At 53.7% G+C, this 15,436-nt stretch overlaps 1 protein-coding gene across 1 annotated transcript; it reads right to left on the bottom strand.

The window, feature by feature from the left end:
- Positions 1-210: 210 nt before the first annotated feature.
- On the bottom strand, positions 211-14,988 carry LOC122379512 (venom allergen 3 homolog). Its single transcript, XM_043361780.1, has 8 exons — positions 14,815-14,988; positions 9,147-9,251; positions 5,857-6,021; positions 4,799-4,886; positions 4,092-4,227; positions 2,219-2,445; positions 1,707-1,898; positions 211-1,540 (listed from the first exon to the last, which is right to left on the bottom strand). Exons 2-8 carry the CDS (start codon positions 9,249-9,251, stop codon positions 1,176-1,178), a joined length of 1,278 nt encoding a protein of 425 aa, XP_043217715.1. The 5' UTR covers positions 14,815-14,988; the 3' UTR covers positions 211-1,175.
- Positions 14,989-15,436: the final 448 nt, after the last annotated feature.

The raw sequence follows: 15,436 nt of genomic DNA, 5'->3' as shown, positions 1-15,436 counted from the left end.
CACTTTCTTTGTGGAAGAATCTGTACTGAGAAAGCTGTCTGATAGTGAATTTGCATTGTCTCGCCTGGACAGTGCAGTGGGCAGGGGTTACTAATCCTGGGAAGCGGGTGATCAGTGTATCAGTTTGTGTCCTTCTGCACTTGTGTCAGCGATCCTTGACGCGCCAATCCGTCGCACTTTCCGCCGACACTGGTCGATTCAGACACTGCGTATATCGATACGATTGTATTGCAATAACATGACGTCGCTGGGGGTCCTGCCCCAGAGACGCGGCAGGCGGCCTGCGCCTGCACTGAGCGGCCGACACTCGGCTGGGGCTCTCTCCCTCCAAAACACCGTGGAGACGGGACGGAAACAGGGACGGGTCTCCGGACAGGGGCACCTGGGAAGGGCTCGGCACACGGCGACACCAGACGGCCGGGGTGGTTCATCAAAAACTGAACACCCGCACATCCTCACATCGAACAGCAAACCGGTTAAATAGTGAATACATATGCACTGGGCCAACAATACAGTTGATAATGGGCTCAGGGAAGCGACGAATTGCCGGTAGGTGCAGCATCCAACAGAGACGCAGAATGGCCCCGAAAATCAGGGATCGCGAACGCGTGTGTACCAGGAGGCACGGCATCGAGTTGACGTCGCATTCGGTCTCTAGTTCATAAACATTCTGTTTCAAAACAGGAGAGACCGCTTACAATACCAGCAAGATGCGGCCGGAGCTGATTTCGGCACACAGTTCGATATTAGGGCCAGCGCCAGCGCCTTGGACCTGAGATCTGCAGTTATTTACATATTTGGGACAGCGGATCGCTTGGCAAGCTGAGCAGATAACACACACTGTGTTGTGTTGCTTGGAAGAAATTCGCTGCCCTCGATGCAGAAAACCTTATGTACCCATTAATCCGTATTTCGGGCCCTTTTATACCCTGCCTATGTACATTTTAATGGACATGGTAAAAATATGTACAACGACCAACATGAGAGGGGGTAAATGACGTCAAATACGAGCAGCTCTGTACACATTGCCGTAACTACACGTAAAACCACTCGGCAGCATAACAAGGCGCGTCAACATCAAACCCAACAAGGCGCGGTTTCCTGAGGAGGCCGGTCGCGGCGGCGGCCCGGGGACGGTGTGTCTTTTGTCGATGAGCGGCGCGGTGGTGCGGCGATCAGCACGGACCGGCCACCAGGCGCACGTCGTCCACGGCCACGACCGTGGCCTGGCCGAACGCCCAGGCCGGCACCGAGGCCGACACCCGCAGTCGGAACGGCTCAGTGACGTGGTCCAGCTGCACAGAGCGCCGCGTCATGGCGCCGCGCGCGTGCGACCGCTCCACGTGCTCGATGGGCCGGTGGCCGGACTTCACCATCGGCTCGAGTGTGAACACCAGCTCTACGGCGGCGCTGCCGCGCAGCTCGTACTTGAGGAACGAGTAGTGCAGGCAGAGCGAGCCCTCGCGCGGCGGCAGCACCAGGCTCTGGAACGTCAACTCGGTGGTGCGGCCCGAGGTGACGGCCGTTCCCAGGATCCGACCTGAGGGAGACGACACGGAGCGACCGGTCAGCGGCGGCGGCAGCGGTGAACGCAGCTACACAGCAGATTCAGACCAAGGATGTAAAACAAACGTTTCAACGTTTCAAAGATTGAATCATTGAGCAAGCCCTTATTATCTTCACCTCGCCTCGCGACCCGTACGCACCTTGTGCCGAGTCTGTGTTGATGACCTTCCAGGTGGTGCCGATGAATTTGACCCGGCACCCCTCGTGGTCCAGGTCGCAGCTGAAGAGGCTGCGACCGTCGGCGTTGGGCAGAGAAGACAGGTCGACGGCCGGTGTGGCCGGGAGCGCCGGCTGCTTGGTGGAGACGATCGGCGACCCGCCGCTGCCGTCACCTGCCGTGCGGAGGGAGGGAGTCAGAATGGAGCGACGACCTTACGGTGATGGACACGGCGGTAAAGAACGCTCGCATCAGGTGACTGGCCAGTGGCAACTACAGTTCGTTCGCAGCTAATGGACCGAAGAACTGAAGCTGGCGTTTGCCTTACGATCGTCAGTAGGTACTTCCGATGCTTCTGTGCTTCAAATCAAACTAAACATCAAACATGCACCAAGAGAAACTTTCTCGGATAAATCGACAACAAAGAGACGATCAGTAATTAATGACCGTTGTTTCCTCGCGCAGCCAGCCGCTGCCGACTGGTCAGGTACTCACTGCAGAGAGCCGGGTACTGTCTGGAGCAGGAGGTGCCGCTGGGGCACTGGCTGCACGGCGTGCCCCGCTCGTACATCTGTCCCCGCTGGAAGTTGCCCGCCGAGCCGTAGTTGCACACGTACAACTTGGTCCACCAGGGGCCCTCCTTGTACAGGGCGTAGCCGCAGCCGATCCTGCTGGAGGTGGCCCACGCCAGCTGCGTGTAGTGGCCCAGTGGAGAGGAGAACCTAAACAGACAGAAACACGTTACGTCAGTAAAAGGACTGGGTAGTAGGTACAAACTTAACCAGAGAGCGAGCGAACTAGGCAGCACAAAGCCTTGAATGCAAACTGATCACAAATAATATTATTTAAACCTGGTGTCGGCTACGTATAAGGAAGAAGAAACTTGTCTCACATTCCTCTAGTCAATGTCTGTCTACAGGGTGTCTCAAAAGTTCGTTCACACATTTCCCATGCCAATAAAGCATATAAGAACCGGCCAAAAGTATAAGGTTTTGGTGTCTGTGTGTACACCAGACAAATATGCATGCTTTGACAACTGATTAAGAAGGTTGGAAACCAACCCCTTTGCTGTATCTCCAAAAATATTTGCTCATACCGATTTTTGTTGCTCCGTCAGCTGCCGGAGGCTGATAAAAGGTTACCAGCTTTCAAGCTCTTGCAGGGGAATCCCCTGCAGTTTCTGCGTCGGATTTAGTTTTGACTAGCTCCCCGGCAACATCTGATTTTCCCTGAAAGCCGACAGCTTGCATCGACACCATTCTTGAGTATTTTGTAGGCATTCTCTGGCGCTAACTCCTTCATGAATGACTGGCGCCGACATCCCAAGCGCCATTTTCCTTTTCAAAACGACCCCAGTCCTGAACAAACGGGAAGTGCCAGGAGTAAATTTTTCGCATCATATGGTAGCAGAATGTGTCGGACGTCTGTTTCTCAGACACATTGTGCAAATTTTGCAAATTCCAAGCGCTCGTCATTCCCCATGCCAAGACCTTCGCTCGGTTGCGGAGTGTTTTCCTCGGGAGATGTTCTGCTTTGTAAACGGCCCAAACCAGTCCATCGTGTGGTTTTATCGGGATTTTGTGTTTAAAAGAAAATTATTCGCTGCAGATCTGCCTCTTGAAACTTTGTTAGATAAAATTTTACAATAACTGACACTTTTGGAGGGTCAGGTGTCCTTGGCATTGACGATTTTTGTGTTATTGTCCCCAAAAATTAGCGTTATAGATATAATAAACAATTTTAAATTATAATTTGTCTTTATTTTACGATTACCTGCACTTTTTGAAAATGGGTAACCTCTGTCTGTGACCGTCTTGCCAGTTTTCAATAGTTATGCCCGCATTTTCAGCTGCTTTCCGGAACACGAGTCTGCTGTCGTGCGAGGGTCGTTCAAAACGCCGTTAGTCTCGCATGGTTTCGTCCTTCAAAAATTTTAGCCACCGTTTTTATGAGATGATCATCATGTTGCACTCATCCTCGCCGACACTTAGCCATGTGTCATTTCCGACTTAACCATTCCCATTACTCCTGAAACAGAGAGTTTCACAACATACCCGACTTTGCAACCTACATTTTCGTGCCTGACCCATGGTCAGAGGTGAACCCTTTTTGTGAGTTCATGAAGGGTCGAATGCACTTGAAAACAATGAGACTGCTTGAGGAAGGTTGTCACCAATGCCCATGCAAAATTTCGACTGTTAATTTCTTGTTGATTCAGAATTATTGACAAAAAAGCATGGCTGGTACCTGTGAACGAACTTTTGAGACACCCTGTAAAGTGCGTATCATGGGGATTATGTTCCGCGGTTGGTACGTGATGCTATGTGCGCTGGTATGACGAAGGTACGCTGGTTGTCTATGTACTCACACGAAGGGTTCGATGTGCTCCGGATTGAAGAGGGCCACCTCGTCGTACCAAGCGTAGATGGCGCGCCGCCACTCGGAAAAGTTGTCCAGACGCGTGCTCGACGAACTGTAGAGGTTCTGGCCCACCTTGAACCGCGCTGTGAACCATGCGGAAATGACTGTTAATCCCGGCCCTGACAACAAGCTACCGCATCGTACACAGCTGCGATCTCATACTGGCGACGTTCCTTAGTCTGGGCGAATGTATTTATGGAATATTTGCCGTGCTTATCTTTATGGGAGCTTGGGCTGGACATTTTTAACGTCTCTAAATTCTCAAAACAAAGCCGGCGCTCCCTGGTATCAGAGCGGTCCGATCAGCTGCCCTGTGGCGAGCAGCTTAGCAGAGAGAGCGCCCCAGAGGAGCGGCGGCGGCCCCGTCCACCCCGCGGGGCAGACTGGGCCGTCCTCTACAAATGGAGCGCGTCCGTCCAGGGCCGTGCAGCCGCCTATCGCCCGGCATCGGAGCGCGCGCGGCCGCACATACCGTCTGCCGGCCGAGCGACGACCGCGGCCAGGGCCAAACATAGCCCGCGTGCCGCCGGACGGAATCCCTGATGATCCCGACCGGCCGGCCGGCGTCTCAGACGGATCCACCGGCTCTGAATGAGCCGACCGACCGGCCACATCCGCGTGGCGGGGCGGTTCGGGCGGATGTGCCACACTCACCGACTCGCTTGCAGTCGCGGCAGTCGTGCTTGAAGACGCACTGCTCGGCGTGCCGCTGCGCCACCTTCGCCAACTCCTCGTCCCACTCCTGAGGGGAAGGGAGGACACACACGTCAGCGGCATTGTCGACACAGGTCAACAACCCAGACCACCTGTTCATAGTCTCGTCCAAACACAACTGAGAGGTCTATTAGGCAGCCTTAGAGAAACTACGCTCTCCTTTGGCTCTTGGTGTTACTGCCTAATGAGTGATTGCAGTCTCCGTGGCTGTTGGTGCTACCGCCTTATGAGCGCGTTGCAGTCTCCACTCTATTTGGTGTTACTGCTTAGTGAGTGCTCTGCACTGCAGTCTCCGTGGTTGTTAGTATTATCGCCTACTAAGTGCGTTGCAGTCTCCGTGCTAGCTGGTGTTACAATCCACTGAGGCTACTGCGGTCTCCGGTTCTATTGGTGCTACTGCCTACTGAACGCGTTGCAGTCTCAATATTGTCTGGTGCTACAGCCTAGTGAAGCTGTTGCAGTCTCCGTGATATCGTGGTGATATTGCCTACTGGGTCTGTTGCAGTCTCCATGTGTTGGTGCTATTGTCTAGTGAGTGCACTGCAGTCTCCAAGCTTGCTGACCGCCAACTGAGGGCCTCCCTGATCTGCCAGTGTCATTGCTTTGCGTTACAGTCTCTTCTAGGTTCTGGAATTATCGATACCGCTCACTGAAGGCGACACAGTCTCCCTGCCTTGTGGTGTTATTTTCCACTGTGCGCATTACAGTCTCTCAGAACTGATCTTATTGCGCCACCACATATCTAATGCATTCAATACGTCAATTCTCTGACGTCATTTGTTGACTCTACCTATACTATGTGCGCTTATATAAGTGACATCCCCTGTTTACACGTGTTAGCGCCCACTACGCACTGTATTCCCCACCGTTCTGCCGTAACCACTGCGCACTCTCACCGCCACCCCCACTATATGCGCTTCTAATTCTCTGTTTACAAGTGAGATAGCGCCCACGCACTGCAGTGCCCGCCGGTCCGCCACCCCACTGCGCACTCTTACCAGCTGTCTCATGTTGGCCGCCTGTGGCTGGCTGTAGATGCTGCCGCGCGTCTCGCGCCCGCTGGCCACCTTGTCACGCAGTTCGTTGTGCTCGGCCACGATGTATTTGGCCTCTCGGGCGGTGACACCCCGCGCCTGCATCTGGTCACAGCGTGGACCGGGTCCCTGAGGGGAAGGAGAGGGACGCAGGTCAGTCGGCTGACGGCGAGGGGAGGCATCTAGAGACAATATTAGCCACATATTGCACAGTGCACATTGCCGACAGACAAAAACATAAGCCACAGGGTGCAGAGCAGACAGGTATCGGCCACAGACGGACTGGGTCACCTCTGAATGGGGGCGTGGACGCCCACAATGGAGCCACTGACCCAGGGCACTGACGCCCACCCGGGCCGGGCGGTGGTGGGTGGTGTCACCGGCGCCACCGTTTGTCGTGACCGCCCCGGCTGTTTTCCCTTCAATAACAGGCGGCTCATCGCGGGAAATCCTGCCCGGCCGCTCGGAGCACACCATGAAACATGCATGACAGTGATGTTATATGTATTGCCATTGCGTGTGTTGGTTCGGGTGGCAGCCCGCCGCAGGAAAGCGGCCGTCCCACCACAGAATGGCACACTCGGGCGTAATTTCCGCGAGAAAGTGTGGACGTTTTGTCCATATTAGTGGTTATCATGCAACAGCAACGACAACAGCAGCAGCAGTAGCATCAACAATAACAATAATAAAAGAAGTAGCACTGAAGCAGAAAACGGAAAACGGGTCGCATGACTCATGGTCTGTCGACTGCGGCACCAAAGCCGATTAGATTGTTCGTTAGTATCGATAAGTACTTTAATTGACAAGTCTGGTGGCATTTTGTTAATCTCATAACCAAGCGCAATAAAACGGGGAACAGGTGGCTGGAGACCGAGGTCCCACGGCCCGCTCCGAAGCAGGAAGAGGGCCGCCGATGGTATCTGAGCGGTCCACTCTCCGTCTGGATGTGTAGAGTGGACTCGGGTGGATGGATGGGGTGTTTCCGGAAGGGCAGCCGGTCTGGGTCAAAGGCACTACGGTCCTTCGACGGGGAAAGGAGAGGACAGCCTTGGCACTGCCCAGTTCCGCCGCTTCCGCCCAGCTACACACACCCATCCCGGGGAGGGTCCACAAAAAAACGGCCGGCGCCGGCGCCCATCCCGGCTGGCCGTCCGGCCGCGCCATGTTAGCAGCTTCAGTGGGAGCGGCTTCCGTCCGCGCCGGTCGGGCAGACGGACCCCCGGCGTCCGGCGGGGTGGTCCGACCGCCGTCCGTCGTCCTTCAGACAGACGGACCACCAACCGACCGAGATGGGCCATCAGTCCGCTGACGGCACGCGCCGGTCCGTCCGGTCTGGTCGGACCGAGGACCGTCTGCCCACCGCCCGGCCCTCGGCAGACCCGCGGGCTCGGCGGGCGACGTGCAACGACGCCCGATGGGTTATTCATGAGCCAATCTCCGTCCGCTAGAGCCATAACGGTGATGCTCGGAGAGATTTGTTGTTATCGTTTGCCGGCCGTCGCGGGAAACTGTCTGGGAGTTTTTTCGGGAATGGACAAGTAGAAATCATCAGTCACACATGCCCGTCAGACCACCAGCGTGCGAAAGTTGAGCCGTCGATGGATTGAGCTGCGGCGGTGGGCCGTTTGGTGAGCTGGTTGTGAAGGTGAACTCGGGCCGACCGGCCGCCGGAAGACGCCGCCGCCAGCCGAGATGTCACCGATCTGGGACGCGGGTCAGCGAGCTCGCCGAAGAGCAGCATTCATCACGGCCCAGGTGCGGACGGTGAGACTGTCGGAGACAGGTGCGGCGATGAGCGCAGGTGCTGCCGGCGCGGCCCGTCCCGCCGAGACGCTGCAGATAAGGGCGGCCACACCGCCGGCAGCCGCGGTCAAACGGAAACCGGGCCCGGCCGGCCGATAAAGCGCTCATGTATAGACTGACTGATGGCACCTGTTCGCGTCCAGCCCCGGACCGGTCGCGTCAATGAATGCTGGATTGATGCATCGCTGATGTGCCTGCATCTTGGCGTATGTTGCTACTTGTCAACAAACCTGGAAACAAGGTTCAGTCGTTTTGGCGATGCAGGTTCCTGACGTCAAGTGGGCGCCACCGTGCAGCGATCATGCACAGATGTGAGGTCGTCCCATCCCGCTCCGCCATCGAGCGCCGGTCCGCTGCGTGCGTTTCGCTCGTGAACTGCGTCTAAGCCGACTCGTGCATGGCGCAGGTAATCCATTTCGCATGCGTTCGACGAGAACCAGGTCATATATGGCCGATAAATTAGCGTATTATGGCGGCGCGGACCACAGAGCCCGGCCGGTGGATAAGATCGGAGAAAGTGGTGTTGTCGCAGCGTGAGATGGCCGGCCGGCGGCGCAGCGGGGGTGACGGGGGGAGGATGTCCAGGTGCGGCTCCCGCCGGCCGACGTCACTGCCTCTGCCGCTTCCGACTGTGATCCATCGCGCGCTGCCGGCGAGAACCGGCCCGCGGGCTGCGCGCGCGCACCACCGCCGCCGCCGCCGCGCCCCGAATTAACACGTACTGGCCGGCGCACATTTGCCTTTCAGATGAGCGGCCGGCGGAGCGGTCCGTCTGTGGCGGCGGCTGTCGGAGGACCACCGCGACCGGCGTGGTCACCGTCGCCGCCCCCGCCGCGCCGGACGCGCGCTGACCGCCCGTCGCCGCCCACACCGTGCTCGACGAATGGAAATGGGCGCCGAGCTCCCCAGAGCCGCGCTGTTTCCAAGGAAGTAAGCTCCCGCATATCAGCTACTCAATCACGGATATTCCGCGGATATCTCAACCACCGAGAGTGCGTCGTGCTGCTCAGCCCGCTATTGTCTTGGACACCGATGGTTCAGAGGGGCCCATCTGTCCGTCGCTCGGGAACAGGCCGAAGTCCGGCGACCCCTCTCCCCCTCTCCCCGCCCCGGACCTATACCGCTGAGCCATGACGATGGCTCTTACGCTGCTGATCACGACTACATCACGTCATCCGTCGCCGGCAGAGAGTGTATCTTAGCGCGAAGGGACGTTACGTCAGCTGGTTGATGGCGATGGGAGTGTGAAGAGCACGGTGGCGGCCGCCTCACGCTGCCGGGAGCTGACGGGTCGGGTGTGTTCGGATGCCGGCCACGCGGGTGTTCGGACGACGATCACGTCACACCAGTGGCAGGCAGCGGGGAGGGGAGGGGTGTTTTGGCGGTGGCCACGTCTCGTCAACGGGAGCCGAGCGGGGAGGGGAGGAGAGGGAGACGTCACGTCAGCTCACCCGGTGCTGGCAGAGAGTGTGTTTGGGTGTGAACCGGCAGTACTGGAACTGCGCCTCGACGGTCGCCGCCAGACCGGCCGCCACCAGCAGACAGGTCATCAGCATCTGAAACAGAACAGAACGACCGTCAGTCGTCACACAATAGAGCACGAAACAGACTTCAGTCGTCTGAGACCAGCACCAGCTGAAATAATTGCGGCCTTCCTATTGCAATAACTGTTACACAAATGTATGGGGTTTCCGTTTTCCACATATCTCGCGTGCTAAAACTGACTCCCTAAACACGAGACACGTGCCCCTCCTTGCTGGTTAAAACATTGCACCAGATGCCATCACCCAGTGTGTTATCATTAGTGCTGCGGCGTATTGTTGCTTTCGTGCCAGGGTAAGTCATTGTCCTTGCCTTTGACCTTAATGCTTGCCATGAAAGTCATCTTTCCTCAGTCATAATGCGCCCCTTACCACAGGAATGTGCCGTGGCACCAATCCGTATATCAAATGGGATCAAACTTCAACTGGCACTGGCGACATTTTAACAGGCTTATAGACCGGACGAACCGGGCCTAATGATACGATTTTTTAAATAGCATGACATTTTAAGCAATGAAAATCACTTAATATTGTCTTGTATATGAACGAAACAACTTTAAACGAAACAGCTTGATTCAGGTGAGCACAATTTGTGGTTTCAATAGCTCACGTAATCCTATGTGCCCACATCTAAGAAAAATATTGGTACTTATTTATCTTTAGTAATAAGCATTTGAATGTGACCATTCAAGCTTTGGCCGAAATATTTTCGAACTTCATGGAAGCAGCATGATGTTCGGCCAATTGATCTCCAGAATATTGAGAGCTACTATGAACGTTATAACAGTCGGAGATAATTGCCCATAAATGCGTTCCTCACAATGAAACACCACGAAATAATTAACTCATGGCGATATTTCCCATGAATTCGTTTTCAGGCCTGCATGGGGCGTTCCAGGTCATAAAAAGGGGAGCGTCAGGACAGTACCTCTACGCTCGGAGCTGCGGTAGACGATAATAGTTCCTGGTGAATGGACGGGGCGCACTTCCCGGACCCCGCGTTAGCCGCGTGCCGTTCTGAGAGGCACGCTAACTGCACGATTCGCAGTGCGCTAACCGCACGATTCGCTGTGGTCGCCGCGGGCTATGGAAATGGAGAGCTCATCACGCCTCCCGCGAGCGCCGGATGCAGTGCTGGACAGCTGGTCTGCCAACACCACGTCTCTCTGCTATCAGGCCACAGGTGCCGTGCAGCTGAATATGAATCTTAGAGTCGGGACTCGGGACCGTCACAGGTGCAGCTGAGTCTGCGCTCTCTGGGCCCTCCTGCAGTCAGCACTGCTGCTGAACCACCGCAGGTGCAGCTGGGTACGCAGTCACCAGCGCTGGGTCATCCCTATGTCACAGTCACCAGTGCCAGGTCATCTCTATTCCCTATGTTACAGTCATCAGCGCATGGGTCATCTCTATGTCACCCTGCAGTCACCAGCGCTAAATCATCTCTTTTCCCTATGTTACAGTCACTAGCGCTGGGTCATCTCTATGTCCTCGCGCTGAGGCCCTTCTGCCTCTCGTTGTTGTTACCATGGGCGCGGCGGACCCGTCTGGCTTCTCGTCTGCGCCCTCTGGTTCAACGGGAACAAGCTCGCTTCGTGAAAGCAGTCTCTCCCAAAGAAGTCGCGCTATTAATCTCCAGTCGAGAGCAGCTTGCTAATGCGGCCGCTGCAGTCGCTGACCGATAAGCGTATGCGCCGCGACCCGTCTGGGTCGGTGGTCACCTTCAATATGGAGACGCCGGCGACCGCCCAGTTTGTCGGGCCACTCAGCCGGCGCGCATGTCACCGCCAAACGGGCCGATCTGCCCGGCGTGGCTGTCATAGTCTGCTGTCTCAGACGCTGTCACTGACCTGTTGTCAATCTTGCGCTCCCGCTGTCATACCTGCCAGCTGTTATCACTAACGCGCTATTGCCATAATAAATGCGCGAACAAACCTTTCGTGCGTACGCCAATAACTGAAAAAACTTGGACGCACGGGCAAACGCACGCACTCAAATATCAGCGCGCAAGACACACATCTAAACAGATGTATACGTGCGCTCATGAATGAAAGGCACAGCGCCGTTGAGCCAGCAGTGTCTGTATCTAAGCGCCGCGAAGGGACCGGGGTCGGGATGGGTCAAGCGGTCTGCTCCAGACAGACAGACGAACATGAGCTGCTGGGTGCCGACATTGTCGCGCATACCGATCTAATATGCAGCCATTGGCAACACATGCGCCCGTCGCCTTTGAATGGCGCCGGGCCGGTCCCCGTTTGCGATAAGCCGCCGGGGCAGTCGGCGACTCTGACCGGTCCGTCGGCACGGTGACATGTCCGGACACCGCCGTCTCCATGGCAACAGGGACGCCGCCGGTGACCGGTGACGTCACCGGGCGTGCAGCGGTCACCAGGTGGCTCATTAGGGCCTCGCGGGCAGCTCAGCCCAGTCTGCACGGCCAGCCACTGCGGCGCCGGGAGAGAGTCTGCCTCGGCACCGGCGATCGGAAGGAGCGCCGCCGCCGCCGCCGCACCGCCGGCCTTTCCTTCCCGGGCCCTTTTTCATGGAGACGGCACCGCTCGATACCTCCTGGTACCGAGGAGCGTTTTTAGCGCAGCGGACCACCAGGTAACGAACATCCTTTCCTTCACGTAAAGGTTTTAGGATAATCGGGGAGAACACGAAAAAGATGGGTAGTTACATGGAGCAACGGTTTAGGCTTTCCATTTCGTGAGTAGTAGGTACAAATCCATTGACACGGATGGGCCAATTCAGTTCCTCGCCTTTTCCCTTCATTTTGCGAGACATGAGTCTTTCCACAGCTATGAATACAAAATAGGGGAGAGTGGGGCAAAGCGGCCACCCTAACGTTTCTAACGATGCCGACGCTTGATTTTTAAACTTGGAAAGATTCTTTCTATACCAATGTGATCCCTATTAAATTGTCTTTTATTCCAACTGCGTTTCATTTCCAAAGGCGTTCACATATGGGAGATATTGACAAAACTTTAAACCTATAGCATATTGGCCACTTTGCCCCATCCCTGAGGCAAAGCGGCCACTGGCGACTTCTCAAGTCCCGATATGAGAAACAGAATAGTTGCCTCATGCACGACTAGGGTATTTGATGGTGACAAGGTTTAAGGGAAGATGGATGTTAACTTTGTTATCTTCCCACCTATTGCTAAACAAAGAAAGAATTTTCTTGGAAAAACATTTAATTGCATAATTTGGTAACTCATGTAACCGAAAAGTGGCCAAGATGAATGCATGACGACACATTTGAATATAAATAATGTTTTTACCCAGATGGAAACAACTTATGGCCAATTGGGGGCTGGCCACTTTGCCCCGGCCGCTTTGCCCCGCGCATACCGTCCGAGACAAAAATATTCCAGCTCAGCTATTAGTGGGGTAAAAAGTATTAAAATTGGTAGAAGGCATTTACGATAACCACGCAATGCATGGACAAAAACGCTTATAAAAATTCCAAACGGTTATGGAATAAAATAACATTTAAAAATTGTAGACATAATTGGTAACCTGGCAAGAAATGCTTTTCCGTGTTTCACAGAACAATGGCGATGGGCCTGAAACCCCGGTTTGGCTCATTCGAACGACCGCAAAGAGAAGTATAATTGGAAATCATAAATTGGAACTGACGCCAGCTGTGGAGGGCTAAAACGATGGATGGCCGCTTTGCCCCGGGTGGCCGCTTTGCCCCACTCTCCCCTACAAATGTCTTCAGATATTTCCACGCCATTCATTTGTAAAAGTGTTTGTTGTTCTTCTTCCAAGGGCTTCTAAAACGAAAGAATCCGAAATAATCCGAAATAACGAAAGAATCTGATCCTACGACAGAATCAAGTGTTCTTGGCTGTTTTGCGCAGATTTTAGTGCGTTTTTGTTTTAGTGAAGATTTAGTGAGTTTGTTTTTTAGATCATGGCTGCTGCGAATGACCCCGGAGATAAGAAATCATGGCTTAGCGGTGTCGTAAGCCGTAGCTCTTTGACCTGCACGATCTGTTGGTGGCCCCAATTCAGGTCCGCCTAAGCCGCGGCGGATCAGCTGAAGATGTCACGCCTGATGTCGTGGGGTCACGGACAGCGTCCGATCGGGATTAGCGTGGGAGCTGTCATGGAGGTGTCATCCTGCGGTCTTAGAGCCGTACTTAGCGGCTTTAGAAGGTGTGGCGGGGGAGCGTTAGTACCTACCGTTATAGCTGTTGAACCGCTTTGAACATACCAAAATCAGACAGATGTAATTTATAGACTAGTATCGAGCATAAATGAAGTATTTCAGAATACATAGTGCCAAGCCAAAAGAGAAGCATAAGTTGACCTGTCGTCATTTGATAACCAACATGTGGGAACATGTATGCCACACATAGATGCATACCATGCGGTCATCCTATTCATCGTGCGATAATTTGTAGAAATACGAAGAATTAACTAGAATATTTACGCAAAACAATCTTATCTTGTTTAATATCCGAACAACAACATTGGGTGAACCATTCGGACGTTTGATGAACTTTGCTCTGGACAAGCGTATTTCTTGCAAGAAGGCTAGGTAAATTTAACTAATTCATGCGCATCGCTTATAGGAACGGAATGCAATTACGCCCTTATAAAAAGTTACGTTCAATTTGACAGAGCCCTTAAATTTACACAATTTTTATAGGTATCAATTTGATAATTCATCGCTTAATTATTAGTCACACAGGTAGTGATCAGGCTTCGCAGGTTTTCACACCTGTTTTCCCGGTATAATGCGAGCTGCAGTAGTCGGGTTTTCAGACCGGCGCGACTTCCCTAACGTTCGGATTACGATCGGCGTCTGGTGGCGCATGACCTTTTCCTGAGGCACGTCACTCAACACGACACTAAGGAGTCGGAAAACGCATGTTGGTGCTAAGGGAAGATCCAATGACTCACCCCCGACCTTTCCCCCATTATGACATAAAATGTGTTCAGCTAATTAAGCTGGCAAATCAATCGATTTAATCATCGCTTCTTCGCTGCTCGTTAACGTGATAGTGTAAAGCATGCAAGTGTCAATCACGGCTGCCAAAGTAAATATAGGCTAGGCACCCTACCATATTTTTATCCCTTATCAGTACGTTACCAAGTACGACTAAAGGCATTTGTAACGCATCGCTACAAACGTTTCCGTCTAAATATACATTTACGTTGCGTAAAGTACACATTTAACCACAATATTAATGCCAAGATTTTCGTTAATTAACTAGATATATGGCTAATTTTCACCATTTCTTAAAATGCGTTTCAGCATGAGCGTTTCAGCGTGAAGAATAAATCAAAAATCGGTAGGCACATTGATATAACATCGGCATGCCAGGCATTTCAAAGTTCAGACGTATTGCAGCAAGCTTCATCATTAAAAATGTCGTTCAGTTAGCACTCTTTCATCGGGTCTTGGATTATGATAAGAGATAAGTTAGCGCATGACCACTGGACTACAACATATGCTACTGAATACTGTAAACCACATGAATGACCAATTGAACATGACTAATTCGTTAGCAAATTTGACCCGCAATTACAAGTTATATGCACTCCATCCGATTGATTCGCCTACCTTTGTTGCGTTGTGTTCACCGCTCCGTATCTACGCGCCGCCGCTGGTCCGTGTAGGTCTCGGTGGTCTCTGATATGCTGCTCGTGCGACTCACGGCGTGGCCCGAGTCCCGTGGCGCCCCGCTGCCGTGCCCGCTCCCGGAGAGGTGCCTGCCCGTCTCTGAGACCGGCCGCGCCGACCGGCAACGCTTTTATAGCGGCGGCGGCGGCGGCGGCGCGGCGGCTGAGGCGACATCCCTCCCCCTCGCCCTCAGCCCAGAGCACAGGCCGGCTCCAGCGCCGGCGGCCGGCCACCCGCCGACCCGGCAGGTCGACAGGCCGACTGAGAGCAACCTTATTCATAACACTCTAACCGGAACATGGCGCCAGGCTTGCAGTGGCTTTAGGCTGGATGCTCATGACATCCGAAGATGAGCTTTCATGCAAAAAAGGCGCGTAGTATGTTGTGGCAATACGTTTTGCTATTACAAAATCCTAGCTTGTAATACTTAACATGTAAAATCGTCCTTGCTCTTGCATCAACTTATAACTTCTTAGGCGCATGGTCAAACGGTTGCTGAGGTTTAGGTACTTATATATTTGTGTGATGTCAGTAGCATGACAAATGACAATTATATAATATA

This window comes from Amphibalanus amphitrite, unplaced genomic scaffold, assembly GCF_019059575.1.
Source record: "Amphibalanus amphitrite isolate SeventyFive unplaced genomic scaffold, NRLGWU_Aamphi_draft 000079F_arrow, whole genome shotgun sequence".
NCBI classification, from domain to species: Eukaryota; Metazoa; Arthropoda; class Thecostraca; order Balanomorpha; family Balanidae; genus Amphibalanus; species Amphibalanus amphitrite.
This window is presented reverse-complemented; position numbering and strand designations above follow the sequence as displayed.